Source organism: Bombus affinis, chromosome 13 (assembly GCF_024516045.1).
Source record: "Bombus affinis isolate iyBomAffi1 chromosome 13, iyBomAffi1.2, whole genome shotgun sequence".
Lineage (NCBI taxonomy): Eukaryota > Metazoa > Arthropoda > Insecta > Hymenoptera > Apidae > Bombus > Bombus affinis.
The window spans coordinates 2640611-2664816 of NC_066356.1; the positions used below are offsets into that span (position 1 = coordinate 2640611).

At 35.0% G+C, this 24206-nt stretch overlaps 1 protein-coding gene across 3 annotated transcripts in view; it reads left to right on the top strand.

Annotated features, from left to right (window-relative positions):
• The window catches only part of LOC126923294 (neuronal acetylcholine receptor subunit alpha-7-like), a 178420-nt gene that overhangs the window by 121521 nt on the left and 32693 nt on the right, over positions 1-24206 (top strand). For all 3 annotated transcript variants that reach the window (XM_050736616.1, XM_050736614.1, XM_050736615.1), the window contains one exon: positions 15415-15524. In XM_050736616.1, coding sequence (XP_050592573.1) covers positions 15433-15524 — 92 coding nt within the window. In that variant the 5' untranslated portion in view covers positions 15415-15432. The remainder of the gene's footprint in view (positions 1-15414; positions 15525-24206) is intronic.

A 24206-nucleotide genomic window follows, 5' to 3' on the forward strand; every position in this document is an offset into this window, starting at 1 on the left:
TACAATTTGTTAAAGGAAATATCACGTGACATTATTTCGAAGTTCGAATCGTGATCATAATAGATTCTTATCAACTGGAACTACAATATTAATAGAGTCACGGGCAACAGGTACTCTCACTAAGGTGGCTGAAGTGGCGCACCCATATTAGGGTAGACTGCCGTAATATTTCCTTTCAGGAGGTTTCGAACCGCACTTTAAAACGCTTGTCGTTGCTCATTTTCAACGGCTTATGCCTCGTCAATCCTCGCCCTCATCCACCTCTATCAAGCTGCGCCATGAACGGCTGTACGATGACCCAAATTCACAGTTAACGATTCGACGATGATGTTTTGCCCGATTGACAAATCGACCGGCCATTCCCGCGACCTATGTTAACAATTAAAACGAGACAGAAGCACCGTTCCATCCTCAAATCCCCTGCCACTGATTGTCGTTCGACGATTCAGAGATTAATATTTAAGATGATCTGGGACGTTGATAAATTGAACGAACGATTACAAATAGAACAATGATTTTGACATCATCGGACGTGAGCTGTTTTCGATAGATGGATTGAAACAGAATAGATGATTACAAATATCTAGGACAGGCGTAGACTTAAGTTTGGAGACTTCTGCGTTTATGGAACAGTAGAATTCTTATGCATATTCTTATCGCAATTTAATTGTAACTCAATAATAGCAATAGAAAAACAGGACCATATTATGCCGATTGGAAACAGAAACTGTTTTAATTTGAGATTTTATTTCGCTGGAATAATAATCCCTATATCTGACACATGAAACGTTGTAATCATTCCTTAAGTATACTAGATAATATACCATTAATTTTAAAGCACGATGTAAATGATTACATGCAAGTAGATTAACGTAACATACAAGTTCTAACTTTTTTGAAAATTAATTCCATGCGAAGTTATACGACCTAGATTATTTCTTTCCTTTTTAAGAGTTATTTCCACTTTCAATCCGCGTATTACGCGTACTCTTTTTACTGAAAGAAATGCAAGCGTACATAAACAAGTGAAAAGTATTTGTTCGTCGCTTTTTAATCTTTTTCGTCTACCTTTGGATGTCAAGTGCACGTAGTATAAGAGAGAACCTAATACACAGCTGCACTTGACTTGCAGCGCCTGATATCTTTTTGAATGTAAGTCACTGAGATATTCAACAACTCCGAGATAAGACTTCGAAATATTCAAAATATGTTCGACGTTTTCACATATCAAAAACACGTCCTACATATTTGCTGATAGCATTTCTATCAAATATATTTGTATTTCAGCAAAGAAGAATAGGACGATCGAATCCAAATGCTCTTCTGTCAGTGTATAACTTCTGATTTATGCAATTATGTGAAAATAGTAGAGTACCTGCTATAATATATATCTTCCTTAATATAAACATTGAAAGACGGGGAAATAATACAAAATAGTGAAATACAAACATCTGATCTAAACTATTTATTTTCCATTTAAATTATTACCCTTCAGAAACAAAAATCAATATAGTAAAAAATTGGAAACCTTGATATAATCAATCAAAAACTTTCAATATTAAAATTTGGATACACAGATATTAATCAACAAGAAACAACTTTCGTAGACGATATTAATGAAATCAATTTCCTTTGAGTTAAACACAAATGAATTACCATTTTAAAACAACAATACTAGTTCAATTTTGCAAATAAAGATATGATACGAAGAGACTTGACGAAAGTGCGAGGTAATGTGAAAACATGAAGTATAATATTATGCACTTCGTCTTCAAATCCTGCTAATTCTCCATGAATCTATATCAACCACTGTTACGTCACATTTGCATAGTTTTCATTGAGATCATAGGATAGGGAATGCAAAGGTACGTACCATATTCCCGAGTTCTCACCACATTGGCACGCGAGAAATACGTATTAAGCGAACATGCACCAAGTGTCCTGTAATTTGCATATGTGCAAGGGATTCCATGTCAGCTGGTCGTACATTGATTAGTTATTAAAGACTCGAATGCATTTACAGTACACCCACAATGTCATATTTATACCGTAATTACAATGTTAGACGACTAGAGTACCGATAGAATAATTGTTGATCTAGAATATGTAAGCGAAAACAACTTTTCAATAAAACGATCATCCAGAATTTGTTATACTGTTTTTACGTGTGACGTCAAAGGAACGTTTAAGTTCCTTTCCCTGAGATTCCCATCGCAATCAATCATATACAGGGGACAGATTAAGCGAAAAAATCTCGCTGACAAAAAGGACTTTCCGATAACCCCGATATTAGAGAGAAAAGAAACATCGTGTGTCTAATGTGGTAATTTTATCTATATCTAGAAATTGCCTATAAAAGCAGATTCCAAATCATTCAATTCGTTGTAGGTAAAAAAGAAGTATGATTTATAAGAAATAAGAAATATAGACATAATATATAAATCTCAGCTCTTAGTAAAACACGCGTATAAATCTCGTGCTTTCGTAGCTTCAAAATTCAATAATATGCAAATGATATGAATAATATAATAACTCACCAAAATAATGTTCATTAATTGATCGAATGCATCATCAGGTTTTCAGGTCAGCTGGTGTCGCGTTCATCTTTCATGTTTCTTTCTTCTTCCTTACAATTATTTTTCGCGAAATCAACGCAAGTACATACATACAATCGGCCACGAAAAGATTCGGACACTGTACAATTTCAATCTGTAAACTCTATATTTTCAGTAAATGTACGAGGACCAACTAAAATATATTGCATTAGGTTACACTACACTATACGTATATATAACAATAGAAAAAAACTTTTGACTTATTATTGTTTGTGATTGTACATATAAGCACTTTACCACAGCATTGACTAACTGATTTGTGAAATAAATTTCGAACGTATCAAAATCTCATTGGACACGAAGCATCGATGTACGTCGTCACGCAATGAAAACAGGGTTAAGAAAAACCGACTAATCGAGTGTATCGCCGATATTTGTTGATACGCAAACGTCAATACGACACGACGTTGCTTCTCGTAATTAATAAGGCGAACATTTACATTCTCGGAATTCTTGGTTATTTGACCTTCGACTACTACTTTTTTCTTTATTTTTATCGATTCTTTCACGCAGCACCTCTTACCACTACTATGACGCGAAACGCGGGAAATGACAGTGCGTTTGGCGCCATTTCTAGTTCCCCATCTATGCATGGCATTTAGACAACACTAATTGTACCAATTATAATATTATTTAAATTACTTATTAAGTAACTATTATTGCTTATAAATTTATTTTCAGATTTTTCGATTTTTTTAATGAATTATATGTATAATTTTATTGAATAATATGCAATTAGTTAATTCGATTTGCATATGTAAAGATGTTGGTTTGACTTCTGAGGCAAAATTAGTTGATCGCAACCTAGCAAGCTAAATGCTAGTTACAAACCGAGCTTCAGCATATGTTGTAATTGCTTATTAGTTTTAATCTTGTTACTGTGCCGACAATTATTATAACCGGCAGTGCAATCATCAGGAACTTCACTGAGCAGATATAAAGCGATAAGGTGTATTAAATTGAAAAATGATCATTTATGTATTTCACATAGGTTATAAGTGTATTTTATAATTTCTTGTATATTTAAGTCAATATCTAAGTCAAACGTACTCGAAAAAAATTCGCTTATCCTTGTATCTTTTAAATAAGATTTCAAAAATAGGATTTCTATTTTATTACTCTTATCTTTATTAGAATTTAGAGAATATTATATTTGAATGACTTTCTTATTCTTAAATATGACATATAAAATTCGTAAATTTATGTTAATTGTTAATAAGTACTATTTTATTTATACTCAAATGTCGAATGAATTTCTGAAACAATTTTTCAAACTTACTTCACGGTGTTCCATTACTGCTGTCCAGATTCTAAATCACTTCAAACAAAAACAATATATATGAAGCTTAGAAGATTTCCAGGAACGTGTAAAGCGTACAAATTGTGACGAGTATATAATAAATGGACATAAATCTTGCCAACAGAAAACTTATATGCACAAACACGTTCCCACGTCCATTAACTCCAATATATTACACAATACTCATACATAGAGTAAATATTTATGTATTCAATTAAGGTTTGCATCACAGCCATTTAATCGTTACACAAAATTTCGGTATTTTTAACAGTAAAAATGTAGCGAGATATAAAAGGTTTCGAAGCAATTATTCCAACCAGTCAAGTGCAGTTACTTAAACGAGCAAAAACACTTGTAGACGATGTACTAAGATGCATGTAATTCAATTAACTATCAAGGATGCACTATGGCCCAATTGATATCGAATTTATCGGCTATTGAGTTTGAGAAGCTCGTCTTGTAATTTCCATTGTAATTGGAATTTTAATACTACATCAGATTCATCAAATTTGATTGAGGGAATTGATTATCGAATTCGGCAGGTCCGTTTCATTATTTCAGATATCTCGTCCGTCTCTTGATTTAAAACGATTTCCAAGAGTTTACGGCTAATGAAATTTGTCAATCGTCATATTGTAATTTCATAAAAGAACAAAATTATATTTTCATATATTTTATCATTACTTTTTTCGATTTATATTTAGAATTCTTCCTTTTTATAATTTATTAGCTTGCGTTTTATGTACGTTCCGTACGTTTCTGCACTTTTACGATACCCATAAATGCATAAACATCTGTAGTCTAGTCACGATATGTCAGAGAAAATGGGTTCTCCGATCTTCAGTTTAAATAGAACAAGCAGCATTTTTCTCGGCACGAAACGCTTCACTTTCTTTAGTTCTTATGTTGTCGATGGTAGAAAAATGTTTTCTGGTCAAATTAGTTTCACGAGGTAGGTACTAGCCTACTTTAGCAAATTCAGAATTCAGAAGCGCTTCGATCGGGACATCAACGAAATAGTTCCGAGGCAAGGTTGAAGTGCATTCGCCTAACACAGTCGTAGCGGGATGTACATAGTTACGTGAAAATCCACGATTGTAGAAATGAACTTCTCGGTAGGGTGTAACTTCTTGGCCTCCACTAGAAAAGAGTGGAGCACGACTCGAGTAGGCGGAGTACTCGCGTGTCTGTGAGCTTTAACGGCTCTACGATATTATGAGCGAAGTCAGCGCTAGGTGCACTCTCTTTCCCTCTTTACTATCTCACTATACGTCTCTCTCTCTCTCTCTCTCTCTCTCTCTTCACCCTTCTGTTAGCCTCTATCGCCCCTATTTCCGTTTCTCACCCCAGTTTTGTGCGTTCACCTAAGAGAGATGAGTAGAAAAGATGGACCAAGGGATTGGAGAGAGGAAAAAGAAGTTCAGCTACTCAACCTGCCTCGTACAGTGTCCCCTATACCATAACGACGAAAACAAGTTTTGCTTCTTTCTTTCCTTTCTTCTTCCTTGTTTTCATAAAAGAATAATCCGCTAGGCTTAGCCCGTATAAGAGATTTTCCAACAGAATGTGCGGTAAATGATATTCAGTTTTATACAAAACCCTACCGTTTTATCATCGCTTTAGAAATGTAATCCATTAAGAATTTTTATTATTTTCGAGATTCATTGTTCCCGCTTCTTAAATTTTTATTTAGGCTCGTGTTACGCCAGATAAAAGCTGGTTATCGATTTTTCATTCCTAATATCCGGTCGTATTGGATACTTGTATTTTAAAATACTTAATTGTTGTCAACCTTCTATTTTTAAAGGTGCGACGAATCGAAGATGATTTTCAGTTAGTTCATTTCATCTGTATACTATGCACACAGCGAATGTGCAATTGCTGCTGCCAACTAACAGCTATCAATGACAGGATGAGATGAGTCAGAAGCACCACAGGCAGCTAGAATCCTCGTTTGATTAGGTTCATTAAATGTGCCTGCCACTGTCAATCGAGACGGACTGATATTCCCTAGCAACCCGCTGAGGGCACCTTATCGGGCTGATATGTTATTGGCGCGGATCAGTGTGTATTCATTTTATATATTGCATACATATTTGATTAAAGAACTATCGTCATTCGGATGTTACCCTATGTATTGTAATTGGTATCTTTAGAAACTTCAAAAATTTGATATTAGAGAAGCTGTTTTAAAATACACGATGAAAATTTATTTTATTAGTTCATTGATGAATAATAAGAAACACTTCGCAAAAATTTCAGTATAATCTTCTGCCATGTGTAACATTAATTAAAGTTTATAGATGCGGTTAATATAAGGTCAAGATCATTGGTGCATCGTTGCTATGTAGTGTGAGTGATTTTCTTGATTTAGAGAGATCCACTTTTAAAAGGATTATCAGTAAATGGAGATCAAAGATAAGTTCCAGAAAGTTTCATCCTTAGAATTTCGTTTAAATGAAAGTTAAATTAAACCCAATTGCATTACTGCGAAACATAGTCTTTCATCGATCAAGATTTCGGACGCGATTATCTGCAATTTTCTCATACGATTATTCTTATGATTTTTTTTTTCTTTCACGGTTGCTTCTATAGTAATTTTAATTATAAATCTCAATCATTATTATAATTTCTTTTAATTTTAATAGAATCTCAATAGGGTGCGTGAATCTTGCACCTTTTTTATTTTTTTATTTTTTCTTTCTATTTTTAGGATTCCTCCTTTTTATATTCGATTGATACATCTTATTACATTTGGGAGGATGCTATTAAGCAAAAACTCATTTAACTCTTATGAAAAGCATGTATATTGAAAAAGCTTTTAAGAAAATCAAATTCAAAATCAGTCATGTTATAAAATGATACTTTGATCTATATAATAACGTATTAATAATATTATCTTATAAACAAATTAAAATATTACATTTTTATCCAACCGGGCACAAGTCGAAAATTTTATTAGAAAATCAGAAAAACGTAAAGATTCATGAGTTAGGTACATACGCGAAATACCAAGCGTGCTAATATTACTGATATTTATTCAGAGAGAAGCATGTTTCCTGCAAACCGTTTGGCATCCGCAGAGAAGCGAGCAAATATTCCTTATACATATAGGGTGTCACTTGGGGTAAATTCAGGTCATACAAGCAATCGAGAGTGTATTAACTAGCTCTCAACGAGAATTGAGTTACGCCATGAGTTCGTGGTCCCTGATCAAAAGCCAGTGATGTATTGTAAACGGAAGGTGCAAAATTTCACCCTATTTGCCGTAAATTCACGCAATTCGGCTCCTCTGTGACCAGTCATTTCTAAAAATTTCATGCTCTCTGCCACGAAATTTGTGTAAGCCAGCGACTCTTAGCAATTGGTCATTTATCGTCATCATCCTATTTGACAACTTACCCTAAAATTTTTTAGATTTGCCAATATCTCCGGCTTTCTGCTCAGAGATAAACCAACTATATCTGTATAAATTTTACAAAATTTCAATAATTAACGCGTAGTATTTATTACTTCATCTCCATATTTGCTTTTTTCAAATTCAATCGTATCGTAATTACGCTAAATGCAAGAAACGATCGAGTCACTATTTCAATTGACGTCCAATTTGCATGTGCGATATTAGTTTATCGCTTAACAATCTTCGATGTTCTACCGCAAGAAGTAATACCGGAAGGACGCTCAATGAATTCTGTTTGACTCAAGAAAATTCGCCAGGTATTCGTCAAGATACGAAACCGTGAAAGATGTAAACTTGGGGTGCGAAACAACCCATCTCTACGTGCCAAGCTCAATTTCACCTTGACGTGCCTTACATTGGTCCCAAGTTACTCAGCGGTTTTATGAATCGCTATTTTTCTTTTCCTTTTTCTCTTTATGTACCACACATGTACAAACATGGTAGAAATTGCACAGGTTGCTAACATATAGAGGGGAATACACCATACAAATTAAAAATATTCTTACGCATGTTTTTGTATATCTACTAACAATAAGTTTGTAATACCTGCTAAAAGATTGATCAAATTTACATGAAAGCAAGAATTAGAAGTAAAAATTTCATACTCTCTAGATTTCAAAACTAGTTCTAGCTTAAACATTTACAAAAATATACTCTTGCAGATTTTAAAAGTAGAAAATTAGATGCACGAGTGGTATGTTTGCCCTAGTACATGTGTCGAAAGCATGATTGTTTTAGTCGTGGAATTCCTTCAGCTCTTCTTCTCTTTCATGCTCCTTTCCTGAGTTCGTAAGTATGTTCAATCGTTTACATCAAGTTCTAATCCAGCGCCGTTCGCAACTTCTGTATATCGATTTTGACACAATGAAATTAAGAAATGCGCTGTCGAAAATTGCTCGAGAAAATTATTTGGCAAACTAAATTAATTCTTTAAGACACGAAAACGTAAAATTAGGAATAAAATAAGTTTCATTAATCATATTTTTTGGTATTAAAATTAAATGAATATATATAATCAAATGAATAAAATAAATCAATAAATAATAAATGAATATATAATCAAAATAGCGAAGTAAAATTGCTGTGAAAACAAAATTATACTAAGAAACTAAAAACACGGATTGCATCGAATGTGAAAAGAATGTATTTTGTATTTTTAAATGTTATTATGTAGAATTATTCACTGCTTTAATATGGAATTAGATTCGCTACGGGTTACATAAAATTTTAAAGTAGTATGGAAACTTAAACATAAAATATTTCCTTCCAAAGATATGTATATACAAGAATATTGCTTGCTACGTATAAAAGTAATAAAACGAAATAAAGTTTTACTATATAAATGATGAAGTCCTAAAAAGTATGTTGCCATTAGTAGAACAGAATAAGCCAGCTGAAAAATACACGCGTTTCAAAGCATGATGTTAAACAATGATACGTGATTATCAACGGGATATGAATTTTCAAAGAGTACTACCATACATATTAAACATTGCACCGTTACAGAGATGGAAACATATTTTGTTACTGCGAAGTAACAAAATAAGTAATAAAATAAATGAAAGAAGTGCAGAAGTAAAGTTATTACTCAATAATTACGTAGCTATTATTCGAAGATCTTTATTCGGGAGTATTTTACAATCTGATGATACAAATTTCTCAGAAAATGTATGTATGTATGTATTATGATTGTTTATCCATACCTAGCTTTATCTCTTATCTTTTGATCTTTTTCATCTCATCGAGACGGTTACGTAGCTTCATCGACTTGTTCTCGAGATAACAATGAACAGATTTTTCAGCTCGTGGCGGTTTAATTGAGCTTCAATGAAAAAACGACTGAATCACGCGTCCCTTGTTTGCATTAATAAAATAGAGTTCGATGCTTTTCAGTTACGATGGATTTCATTTTGGGGAAAAACAAAATTATGCATTGGCCGTTACATTTTCGATACTACACGATCAATGGTGTGTATGCATCAGCTTGTAAAGCACAATTAAACCGATAGGCGATGCATATGTACATTATCAAGAACCGATGATTAAACGATCATTTTCATGAACGATTATACATATCGAAACGGTTGTATCACGTAGATTGTTGTATTTAACATGCTCCAGAAATTGGGAAATATTAATCAGCTCATTAAGAATCGCTTTATTCGTTAGATAATCTTTTATTTCTGTTTCATATACGGGTAATGATAACAATGATAAAGGATAGAAACATTTACAATGAGGCAACGAACATTCATAATAGCTTTAAAATATCCGTATCTTGAACAAAGGCGAGTAGAATCAATTAGCTTTCGCACATTCTTTTTCCCTCGATGATCTCTTTCGATCTACCGATGGTATCTTTTTTTCCATCTTCGTTACCACCCTCGATTCAATCCCATGCGTCTTGTGATGAACTTGGTGGCATGGTTTAATTAGGTCACTCATCCGAGGAAAGTGAAGTATGTCTGTGAAACCGACGATATGTATTTCCGGGACAAGCATTTTCAGAGTAACGCAGAATCTTCGAGGTCGAGAAAATAATCAATTTACTTAAAATTATTTTTAATTATGATTTAATTATTTTTATTACGATTATTTTTATGGAATATTACAAATTACAAGTTTGAATAAATTGATATGGTCATTGTTGACGTAGTCTTTGCGCCATGGAATCAGAATACATAGATTTCATAAATTTTATAGAAGAAATCCAATCAGAAGCGAAGAAAGGTCTGAAGTATCTTAACGACTTTATATTCCAACATAATCTTCTCATCATCTGTTCAGCCGCTCTCTACTCTTCGCGTTTGGACGAACTTTGGGAAACGCTCTAATTACGTCCTTCAGCGAAGAGAATGGAGACTTAAAATTAGTTGCGAAACCAGCGATCCGGTTTCTTTCTGAAGAGACTGCGCAACGAAATTCTCAGGACATTTTATCTTCATTTAATATCCTCAGATGTTGTAAATTATGGTTTTAACATCCCGCAGTACTTAAAATAAGAGAAGCAACAAAAATAAAAAAAGAAAAGTGGAGAGAGGGGAGAAAAAAAGAAATCTTAAAAACTATTTAAAAGACGGTAAAACGAAATTCGGAATGTTCCAGAGATTTTTTTTTATACATCAGCAAGAAATAGACCGTACCGTTAAACAGTTAATGCTTTCGAAGGTAATTCAGAAAAGGTAGTATCTTTATACTCCGTGAAAAATGCAAAAGAATCCTGCCCGCAGCACTTTAAATGAACTTCTCGGATAGTTTGAAACTGCTGCCCCAATTCCAAGGGTGAATCCGAATAATCAGCCTTGCGAGTTTATACTCGAAACGCCCCATCAAACGTTCAAATCTTAAAGCTAGCAAAGGTTTTAAGCGGTTTCTGCCTTCGATTCGCGATTCGCTCAATGTATTCGTTAACATCGTTTAACGTTTCTCATCATAGAAGATCGAAAGAGCCATTAGTAGTCGGTTCGACTTCTGTAGCCTGCACGTGCAATCGCTAAGAGTCTAAGTCAAGTTTTGGTCAGTCTTCGATCGACGAGTTTGGAAGACAACCAGCGTGCACAAGCTACTAATCGGCCAGAAGTTAAATCAAGTGAAAATATAGTACAGCTAGTTAGTTACAGTTCGTTGAATAGTTCAACTTTTATTGGTGCTAGGAACGGCGGCGGGCTTTAAGATCGCGAATTCGAAGGAATTGCAGAAAGAGCACAACGTTACACAAATTAGAAGGAAGGAACGCTTAATGTCCCGTGAATTTTAACTATGTACGACTCTTCTGGAGACTCGAAGATTTTCGCCGAATTTTTAGCACAATTTATCTGCTAGTGCATGTCACACGAGCGGCTGTTATTATTAATAGCCGTAGTATATTAGCATTAATACATTCTGTAAGCTTCCTGGGTGCGGTATTTATCAAGTATTCATTATTCAATGATACATGCTTCGAAGAAAGACCTATCCTGGAGGTAGAAAATCCATTGCCTTTTGCTCAGTGAACTTGTCTTTTACATACTTCTCCATAAGTAATAACTTTGACATATTTCTAATAAAAGAAAATCGCAGTTTCAGGAATAGGATAGCCGTGTTTTAGTAGCAGCAAATGCATTAACGTGCAGTCTTCTTGACCTATTGCACAAACTTTCCAGGGAAGAAGACAAAAGCAAAACGGAAGACAAAGCGGTATACCGATGTGACGTCGTAGATCAGGTCCTCTGACAAATCTGTTGATCGCATTCGCGTACCAACGGGACAGCGATCGGAATAGTCCGGATTCGAAGGAGCGATAATTGAAATTGTCAAGATTCCCCGCTCGACAAATTTAGCGCGGACGTGCTGTTGAATCCTCTAGAAGATTTTCGTGTAATGTCAACAACGGAATCTGTGTCGCGATCGAGAGAAAGGAAGAAGGCGAGATGAAAATCCGAAGGTGGAATTTACGATTCGTCCTCAGAAGTCAAAGGTTTTTCGACGATTTCCACTCTGTACGGTTTGGTCAAATTACGATTACATTAAATGGAATCTTACGGGTACTATTAACTTGTTTTTCGCTCTTCCTATGGCGAATTCGGTACATTCGATCAAAGTCGGTCAAGCATTTTAATTAGGTTGCCGGCTCGGAGACCGATTGACAGTGAAACGAATATAAAACAGTAGAAAACAGTCATGATGCGATTTGAATCCAAGAGACGACTCAGTTTTATGTTTATGGATATTGCAAGGGCGGGAATCGTGCTGCACTTCCAAAAGAGGGAAAATTGGGGCAAATTCGGGAATTATTCTTCGAGAGAATTGGACATGGAAATCATTAAACTCGACATTTGCGTGTGCGTCGCTGCATTTATATCGCTTAATTCGTGGCACGTGCATTTTGAATTTTCCCTCCTTTTCTTATCTTCGCTATAGAATTTACATACGGAATTGTCTGCAAATATCAGTGATATGTGGACCAATGAAATGGTATTTTATGGAACGTTGTAAGGAAAATGTATGATATCCTTCGCCAAGAGACGAAACTTTATATGATAATATAATGTTTGGTATAACATGTGTTGTGTTTTCCTCGCTTGAAATTTTTCCATGAACGAATGATTTATTTAATGTATCCATCTTGGCATACTTCTCTTTTATATATATATTTATATATAGTCTTAGAGGAAGGACAAGTAATGATGTTTTGGTTTAACAAATAATATTCAAAACAACGAACTGATTACAATATCGTCGCACGTTTTATTATCATACTCGGCTCTCGACTTCCCGATTCACACTCTCCAGCTTCTGCACTCGCTCACTCTCGCTTCTCAACTAACGCTGTACGACTTCTCAACTGACTAACACTGTCTTTAGCATCCCTTTGTCTTCTCCCGCCCCATCACGCACGTGTTCCGCAAACGCCCGTGGCCAGGGTCACGCAAACCTTTTCCACAAAACTATTCACTTGAAAGGACCGACGACACATTGATGGACCCGACGATGCCGCGGCTTTCGCGACATTGTTTATGGTTCGGCCGATATCTTAGGCTTTTTTGCCCACGATACTACATATATATATATAAATATATGATATCCTTCGCCAAGAGACGAATATATATACGAATATATATACGAATCTATATTACGAATATATCGTATCTATATTATCATATCTATATATATATCGTATCTATATATATATATATATATATATATATTCTGTATATATGTTAGGTTGTAACATACGAAGAATTTCTTTTCTTCCATTGAAATACATATGTATTGTGTACGAAATAAATATTTTTTGATACGAGGTGGGTAAAAAATTTAAGGCATTCAAATGGATACTTAATATAAGATTTCAATCTTATAAATAGTTATAGCAATATGAGTTTTTGATACACGGCAAAATCACGAAATTTGTACAAATGATCTGGGTTGAAATCGAAATAAGTTGAATTTGGAGAGATTGATTAGTTTGTCGAAGAAAATTTCAGTTGGTGAGATAGATTGCTTAACTTCAAAACTAAAAAAATGTTCAGACTAGGCTGGAGAATAGGTAGATTTCTCACTTAACGTTGAGTGCATCAAGAATCATTTTAGGGAAACTCTTTCCAGTTTTTGTTTCGCGATCTTTTATTCGATTACCTCTTCTATTCCTATTGTCGTAGAATACTGACGCTCTTAGAAAATGTATTTTCGTTGTATGCCAACCATGCGACGAGATTGCCAGCATTCGTCTCTTTTTAAAGGAACGAGTCTCTTCAGTTTTCTCACGAATAGCGAATACAGTGCTTTGTAATATCTACCGTAAGTAACGGATCCTTTCTAAGAGAAAGCAATATTGACTCTCAATATTGTCTTATAAACTGAATGAGACGTGAAAATATTATTAGGACAGATATTGTACGATGAGGATAGTATTATCTCTTAAACGTATAATGAATTTTTGATATCATGTGTATATATTTATTATAAGCTGCTTTTATTTCAGATCTAAATATTATTCGATCATTTGAACAATACAATTTTTGCGCGAATCATCTTGTACTTCATTATTGCCATATTTGATTACTTCCCTTCATTCGTATCATGTAGAGACCTCAAAATCTGAGCGCAAAGGGAAATTTTATGCTGGTCTGGTGAGTTATGAACCAGTTTCATTATAACAAACAAGAGGCTGATTCTGTATGTCGAGCTTTCACATCCGTGCGTAGAAATGGATATATAATAAACGACCTATGCGTGCCACGTAAACCATCGGACACAGTAGCCATTATTAATTATCCGCCAGTGTACTCCATCAGTGGCTAATCAATCGGGAGTTGGTGACTAATGGGTGTGAATCTAATGGCCTACACGAAACAGATCGAGCATTCCTGTGGACAAGTATTCGACGAGTGACGACTCTACTCACCGTTAGAATTCATCCATTCGTTCCTTACTCCATGTTCATCATATTAACGACGATATCTCCTTTCGCTTTAATACCCTTACCCTAATACGCTTTAATTATTTCACGTTTGATTTTTTCGTTTAATTATACGCGATTCGGAATATTTAATTATTCGCGAAAAATACGTATCTGTAAATGACAAAGAATGGTTCAATTTGAAATACATATAACCATTTATCATTACTAATCGGAATAAACATTTTAGAAGGGAAGGGGATGTTCATTTTGTACGGAATGGTATTTTATTAGATTAGTATGTTTTATAAAAATTATAAATCAGCCTATACTATTCCGAAAAATGGTAGATTATGAAAGAAAATTGACAAATCTAGAATCTAAAATAGAAATCTAAAATAGAATCTAAAGTACATGAAGGCGTCAGTGTGCATATATATATACTATTACTAAAATATCATAATGTATGGAAAAGTATATTGCTAGCCCTATCGATTAGTTCTTTGCATCTTTACTTGTCTTGGCCAAGGAAAATTGGAAATAGCAAAATGAAGAATCCCGCCAAAAGTTTGCAATTTACCAAATCGCCTCGTATTTTCCGCAAAGTTAAGCTAACTCTAAGCGAAAGTCTAGAAAGTTTCCACGAAAACTCTGCCGTGAAAGATATTAGCACCGTAGAATTGACAGTGCATGGTCTATGCGAAGAGAGCAAGTTACTAAACTGTTAAACGAAGTTACGAGTAGTAGGCACCTGCATTTTTAAAATGCATTTTACGTAACATTTCGGCGTTTTTTCATGTTTCCTTTAATATTACAAAAAAATCTGAAATGCAATAAAGTATCGAACTTTTGCTTCGTGTGAAATTTAACAAAATAATAATTTAATAATAACTTAAGGAGAGAAAACAAATTTTACTGCGATACATTTTACGTGTAAATTAATTTCGTACCTTTTTGAACCAAATTAAAAAGTGAGCGAATCTAAAAGTAAAAATTAATTTAGTAAAAATATCGAGGTATACATATATCCTACTTATAGGATCAATAATGTAAACTAATGATTAAGTGAAGGGTCGAACAGTAGATTATATGAAATCAGTGGTTCGACTTAATTGAAAATTTTCAAGGGATGTTTTAAAATAAAATTTTTCAATTACAGGAATGGAACGATGTGAACATGAGATGGAATACGTCGGATTACGGGGGAGTGAGAGACCTCAGGATTCCACCACATAGACTTTGGAAGCCTGACGTTCTCATGTATAACAGGTAATTTAACGCTGCCTTCATCTGTTTAATATTCATGAAACAATCTACTTTATATCGTGCATGCTCATAACTAACAATAGTTTGGGCAATTTCTTTCGTGGACCTTACGTAAGTTTTTCTTATTTTTATGTTAAAATATACAAACATGATATACGCATATTCATGAAATGATTATAATAAAATATTACTGTATTCATTGATTTTTCAATAAACCAATAAATTGGTTTCATGAATGAGCGAAGTGAATAAAATAAAAGAAATATTATTTCCGGTCACTTCAATTCAACGGAATAAGAATTCTGTTCTGTCATTCAATTTTCATCATGTCTGAGATTGACATCAAAAATATTCTACTTGAATACTTTTCTATACAATAACTAATGAAATAGAATCTTTGGCAGATTCTTCTTAAATAATGATCGTTATTATTTACAAGAGCTTTGCTTTTAAACAAAAACGCATAATATATATTGTTAAGATTTGTTAAAAAATAAACCAGTCACGAAACCATTAGACGAGATATGTTGAATACTTGTGTAGAATTTCCAGACAATTAAGTTTTCCAAAAAAATATCGTTCCCCTCGCGAAATATTATTGTCAGCCTCTGTGCTCGCAATTTCTAGCCGTCTACCAAAAATTTTAGTAAACTCGATAAAAACGATTCAACGATTCCTGTATGTCAATTCCTCTTTCATTTGACCCAGAAACGATTACGTTTCTCCTCCACGTAAAGTCAATGATATTTTGCATACACACGTTACGTGCTGATACTTACGCCAAATTTCTTACCATATTGAAAGGGCTACACTGTATGTTACCGGTATGCTATTAGTATATGTAAACTGGAAATATTGATTATGTAAGCATGTTTTCGTAATTGATCTTACGTAGCATGAATATAGAATTACGATAGAATTCTGTAATGTGTCAATAGATTAACTAATCGATCGGTTTGCCCGGTTGTTAATCCAACGTCCAATATACATGACAAAATTGAAAAAGCTTCGTTGCAAATAAATCGTCTTCTTAAGCTCGGTTACAGGATTAACTTTTTTAAGTATAGCACGATAACGAAGTGATATGGTCTCTGGATTGAAACATTAATTTTGACGTTGAAATATTATTTGATGTCTCATTTGATAAACGATCGTGACAGATATTGGATTGTTCGGGAAGTTCATAGCGTTCTTGTTCATTGAGATATTCTGTTATGTATTTAACGATATTGAAAGATTGTTTGTTATGATCTTCTGTCAGATGCTGAGTTCAAATAGATATTAGTCTTATTGCTAGATATTAAATACATACGGTCGTTGAAAAAAACAACCCGGAATTATTTTATAAAGGTTTCAATGAAATTTTTCAATTTAACGACATTAGTGAACACAAATTAATGATCAGCAGCAAGCTATGTTATGATTACCTACAGGACATGCCATTACTAACTGACCATAGTAACATGGCAATAATTGTTAATCGCCTTCATTACTACGAATGCAGCTTTAATTGCATCGATGTGGACATTCCACTATTTTCTGTGCATTATTTAACGCGCTACCACATGTTTAGGAGTTCTCAACACATAATTACGTTTCTACAGCAGAACCGATATTAAACTGGTGTCTACGTAATATCGCGCCAGGTTAGTTTCATTTTTAGAAAGCATTGTCGATGTCGTCGATCTATTAAATGTTCCGCAAAACCTATGAAATTCGGTATACGGCATCGCTTTAATTGACCACACGTAAGGAACATATTCTACCTAATTGCAGGAAATTTTTACTTTACTCCGTTGAAAAATCCTTTGAAAAAGAGTTACATACTGCCTGAAATCTTGGAGAAAACAAGAAAGATCCCTCAAAGATGCCCTTTTGGATAATTTCGAATTTTTGAACTCTTCACTCAATTAACTCCGACAATTTTTATGATACCAGAAAAAAAATTACAGGTGTTTCCAAAGTTATTTACGCAGTAGTCATAAATTTTTCATTAATTTACAACGAAAACTATAACAACAGAATAGAAACTAGTGAATAATTACAAATTTTCAAGCGATAATGAAATTTGTCGAAAGCAGAGGAACATTTATCGTTAATGTTATGTTTTTTCATGAATTTGAACCAGCCTTTACACCGAAACCACGCTAATGAATATATTACGTATTTACAATAGTTGTAACATGCATTTCAACGCGACAGAGTTTATTTGGAAATGCCGGTGTCGTTTACCGCACAAAACTATTAATTTCAGAGCGATATTTAACAATACATTTCGAACGGAATGGGTAGTGGTAGACGCCATACATTTAAAGTGAATGGTTGCTGGCCAACTTCCGCTGGTACAATTGGCCTCAAACGCAGAGACCAATATTAATCTTGGTGCGCTTGTAATTCCAATGCCGATCGTGAGGTCACTCTCGAAGATGATGCACGGTTGAATCGCGTTGAGGATCGATCAATTAGCGGCTTTGTCGCTTCGTCACGTCTCGTTTCTCGTGTGTTCCACTTTTCACCCAACCAACAACTAAACTAGACGTTCTCGTCTATTACGTTGTACTTCTGTGCGCGACACTGAATCTGGAATAGATATATTAGAAGAAACTGGTTGAGCGAGGGAAATGGGATGAAATGTTCTCTCTTATAGTTTTGTTTGCGATGAATAGCAGAGTTGTTTCTACCGACTTACTGCGAACAATGCTCGTCATTAGATCGCGAAATTAATAAAGGCCCGATCAATACGTAATTAAGAAATTGTTAAACAATCAAACTGACAAAATTAGAGAAACAAGAGGGAAAAGAAAATATCTTACTTCTTCTAAATTGTTGAAACTCATTTTCATAATCGTAACGTCAAAAAGCAATTTTTAGTAATTAAAGTTGACTGAACGGAAAATATTGCGCTAGTTCAACGTTTACCCTCGATGGATCAAACGCGCTTTCGAAATAAAAATCACAAATTTCGTAAAGTAAACGGTGACACGACAGTTTATCCCCTCTTTTACGCGACTTTTTCACCTCGAATCTGTCGGAAAAACGCGTCAGGGAAGGAGAAAAAAAAAAGTTTATCGAGACAGTCAATCCGCTAAGAACGATCTAGATTCTGAACTATCAGAAGTTCGTGGTGGCTGGTATGTGGGGCAAAAGTGGGACGTTGGGCCAAGTGGGTCAGTCGCATTAAAAACAAAGCCACCGCCACCGTTTAAAGGGAATCAGGAAAAGTATCTCCCCCCGCACGGAAATATATTGTCGGAAAACGCTTGCGGCCCCTATTATTTTTAAGTAGGTAATGTATCGGCTTCGGGTCGGCATTGTATTTGTCGAATCAAAAAGTTTAGTTTAAGGCGCATTAAAAGCAACGGATCTAGCCAGCTTCGCTTCCAGGAGAATCGTAACCGCACGTCGAAACTACTTTTCTACGCAGTCGCCGGATTTTCTCATGCTTTTTCGTTGTATTGTTTCCGTATCCCGCGTGCCACGCTTCCTTTTGAAACGATTTTAACATTTTGGCAACTAGCAGCTATCCACTACCGTTACTAACTTCTATGCTGTCAGTTTTATCAGAGTTCATTTGTTCTGTATTCGTGGCATTTTCTGAACAGTAATTTGATGTATCGGACGGAGTAGTATAGTCGAGGATAGGTCGAACGATCAAGTTTTTAACATACAGGCAAACCTTATTATATTCATGCCTAAACCTCTAAAAATCGTACTGTTTATTAACTTTTGATTGATAGTATATTAACATATATCCTTAACCTAATTTTTAAATTAGGGTGTTCTCAGATTTTTAATAATCTTTTATTTCATTTTATTAACCGCTACAATATTTTAGCAAACATTTTTTCATACCAGTAGCAGAGCGTCACTGTTTATCTCTGTAATTAATTAAAGCAGATTTAAATCTGCATGATCGTCAATTATGTCATTGCGTCATTAAAGATATCAGGGAAGGCTACCCCCGCTGTGTGCCAAGTACAATAGCACAAAGTAATTTTCTCTGGAACTGGAAAATAAACGATATTTTTTGCAACACAATTTGCAATAAATCCTCGTTCCATTGAAAAGCATCAGCTCACGGTACACTTACGTGAGCATGTAACTTATCGTTTGTGGTTTTATAAATATTATCCACTTCACCGGGCTCTAGCAACATCTCTCCTTTATATCACAGTACCAGCGAACATTTTGCATGTTACGATTTAATAAATTAGCTAAAAGAAATGCAAGGAAAGTTCAGTACCTCTAGTCAATATGCGTTCGATGCACCAGAAACATAATTTCATTGTAGAAGAAAGCAGTAAAACAGCTTGCTCACGTAGCTCAAGTATCGCTCTATAACTCTACTTCACACATCGATATTTTCATTTAAGCGACGCGGCGACAAATTTATAAGCAAAACGAAAATAAAATTGTCACTGTTCAGTCAGGGTAACGTGACCAAATTTGCCAGCGTATTTTAGTTGGAATCGACGGTTACCGCACACTACTGATCGGAGCATACGTGCCGCACGTGCAGACGTACGTTATCGTTCGCGGTTCTAGAATCTGCTGCCATTGGTAATTTCGCTGAATAAATCGTCAGCCAACTGGCATATCGTTCAATATATACGAGGTGTTCAACAAAAGAGATTTAATTTTTGGTCGCGATACAATATCTTCAGTAGCCGCGTGGAAATGAAAATTTTTACGATATTTCGATTATATGAATTACATCATACGACATAATGTAGGTTAATATAAACAGACTATTTGCATATTTGCATAGCGTCCCATCTAATTTCCATTCGAATAAACATTTTCGATCGATGACTTTTAATTCACGAGTGCACAGCCTAGCAAATAAACGAGTGTTTACCGTCGCTATATTTCCCGCATATATTTGAAACGGTTTCGAAATTATGCATTTTCATAAATACTCTTTCCATTAATTACCAACCTCGATCTTTACACGAGCCTTTTTTTTCATTCCATTTATCTCTGTTGTAATTTCTTCTGTTTTAGCCGAATAACAGTATAGCAATTTTGTTCTTATTTGTATGTTCGTCGCCATTCGCGATAATTGTGAAAATTTATTAGGACGTCTTTCTAATTTAACTACGCTTAACTGTTTGCTATTTTAGATTCAATTATTCTTCGTCGTTCGCGCTCGCGCATCGGAAGTCGTACAATCCGTGCACACAGATTTGCGTTCCTTCAGTCATCAGGGATTAAGGGCAAAGCAAATAGTTCCTGCATTTCTGCCACGAACTAACACGTCTCGGCAAATCATATTTGAGAAACGTGCTTCGAAATTGCATTCATTTTCAAAGATTCTCTATCGTTATTCATTTGGAAATTAACTCAATAGGGTTGGAAATTAATTCACGGATATCTATTTATAACATATTTTTTATTAAAATATATCACGTATAGCGAAGTTTATGAAATAACAGCCAACTTGGTTAATCAATTATTCGTTGATCCTGTTAATTGGCACCCCACATAGCGAGTGCTAGACGACTTTTGCTCTACTTTCATTCTGCCACCCAATGCAAATCCAATGTTTGACGATGCTGTCTTTTGTGTTCAGAGAGCAGTGCGAGATTCATTAATTAGGCCACGGGCAACTTTGGTAAACACGAGTAGAGAAAGAGAAATTAATGAGTCACGGGATTTATTGACTTCAGGGGTTTCATTCCGTTGGATAATCTTCGCACAATGATGAATTTTCATTTGTATAGATCAGTAAAAGATTCTTACTGTTTTCTGTCTTATCGAACATTGATTTATCAACATAATCGTGATTTTTATAACAGTAGAATCTCACTATTTATCTAAAATTGGAGTATTAAACAAGGAAATAGAATCGTGATATAAAATAGGGAGGTAATAACATACATTCAGCGAAAAGTTTCTTTTAATCTTCGGACGAATGGATTAAAAGCTTTAATTCATTGAAGAAAATTAAAAACTTTGTGACTAGGTAATTAAGAAGTTATTACAAGGGATATATTTCTTGGGATTTATTTCTTGCATCCTTTAAAAAACAGTCATACTCTTCTTATATTGTAATAAATACTCTGAACGCTTATTGGTTTAGATGCAATTCAGGGCGAAGCTTTCGTGATAAATTTTTTTAATGTCCAAGTTAATTGAGTCAGATTAATTCCGCATGGTCTTTTTCAATTAGTTTCTTATACTTGTGGGATAGTGTGACATCAGGAAAGGACGTGGCGTGAGGGGTGGTTATTTATTAGCGTTGTCAAGATATGTTAACGTTGTCAAAGAATGTTGCGAGCGTTACCAAGGGATGTTAGAGAAAAAGTGAGCGTGGAAAACGTAACGGGAGTTGAGAGAGTCAGAGTTGAATTTATCGTTGTCGAGTGAAGATCCTTGTGTTGTGTCGTAGAAGTAGTGAGTAACGAATACGTAAAACGGGATATTATATCCGATTTCGTGTGAGTACAAACGAGTTAATCATACTGTTTCCCACAAACTAACAATATAACATTCCTATATACTTGAACTTTTGGGCCATTATTTGGAGCATAAAATATCGAAATTAAATAAATTTCTTAGCAAATTCAGTGGCGTTATGCGATGAAGTAGAATATAAAATTCCATTGAGGATTATTCCTGCGATATTCCTGCGATGTATATGTAGAGTACATAGGGTGCAAAAATGCAATCACAAGCATTTTCCGGATGAGAATGTTCTCTGATGAGACTATTACCGATCGTTTTCCGGTCGGAACAAATGATCCTAAACACATTAAAACTGTTTCAGCTGTTCCGGTAGGACAATTCAATCGTTGTTAATCGAATTTTTGCACAACCTCTATAATCACTATTCCACACTCAGCAATCAATTAACCAATTATAAATCAAATTCTATTCGATAAAAAAATTATCTATAGATGAACTATCGATTTGTATTCATTGTAGGCTTAGTTTTTAAATACAAATGTTCTCAGAAAGTTACGATTAAAAATGATTTGATAACACATTTTAATTTAAAAAAAATAGCACTACGTGAAGCGTAAAAACAGAAAAAGAACAAAGTAGCTTTTTTTGAAACGTGGAACCCCTTAATTCGTTATCAGTGTAGGATGTTAGGCATCGAAGAAAATCCGCTGTTTTTAGTCTTATATATGCAAAAACCACAGTTTTATCTTAAAGTTTTTGCAAAGTTACGAAATATAACATAAAACTGAGAGCACAGAATATTTTTCGAAAACTAATATACATCCATCGAACTAGTTGTCGATATCCAATATACGCATCCTCTCGAAAGTCGAACCTGATAGATCGAACATGATCTATATTAGGTTTAAAACTGATGCAAACTTTGCGATCTAGGGAGTAACCGTGAACAAGTGAACATCTATGGGTAGAATTTCATTTGGGACGACCGACTTCCGACATCGGTCGGACCGGTGTCACCGACTGGATATTAGGCCACCGTCACAAACAGTGTTCGGTCCAGAATGACACTCGTGTGCAGGCGCATATAAAGGAGATATCCGATTAATATGGCATAAATATCGTTTGAAGGAACGCGAGAATGTCACGATGGTACGAAAAGGTCAAGAGTTAGCAGCATACGCCCGCTTAATGTATGACAAAATGAGTTTACATTCGCGACGAGGATAGAGATCGTGGGGTTGAATCGTTTGGTAGTATAGGAAGACAGAGCGAGAGATCAGACGGGAAACGAGAAGAGGAAGGAAAGTACTACTGCTGGAGGTTCGACTGCATAGGAAACTTGGAACGAAGCCAAAGGCAATATGCATTAGCCATCGCGTATTTTGAAATTCAAGCCAAAGCAGATTAAATCCTACCCCTGGATCCCTCTTCGGTCCATGTTGGGCCTCGTCCTCCGATTTTTCCTTTAACCGTACTGTCCTACTGTCCTGTTTGCGGATACGTAATGAACATCAAACCTCTGGTACCTCGATGTCTGAACTTTTATAGTGTTTCGATTGCCGCGCTAATCGATATGCGGTCACCCAAATTTCTGCTACAGATGGCCCGAAATTTCGTTCTGCTTTGACTACTAATCGTCAACTGCCATGGTGGTTCTTCGTGTTCTGTGGTAAACCAAGACTTTCATCTTCCTATCTAAAGTTCTAGTCCTTTATTTACTCCATACTTACCACTGTCGCATGTGCTTTTTTCGTTTCGTTTCTTTCTATTTTTTTATAATGCAACATTACGTGTCCATCAGTAGAATGTACAAATTTTTATAAATGAAAAATTCTTTTATTGAAGATTACATTGCACACCACATAATTACATTACATGCATATATATATACATGCCAATTTTATTGCATGCATCGAAATATAAGCGAGCATCGCACATTATAGTTCGCCACAATTATGACAATGTCTTACACGGAAACCTTAGACTTGTCATAAATTTCTCTGTTCCATTGGGTGTCCTCGAAACTAGAGATTCCCTCAGGCTTCCATAAATTTCCTGTCATCAAACGTCTGACAAGGCGCGCCGAACTGTAAATAGCACTTAGCCACACGGGGTTACGGCAATGTTTAGGAGCACTTCAATTACCGTTTTCAGTGGAATGCAGCCAACCAGATCCAAAGGAAAGAGGCCAGGTTTCGACCGCAGCGGGTACAGCTTATTGAGGCCTAAATCAGTTTGGCTAGGCATGGCCGCATGACTTTCCAGTAATTAGGTATT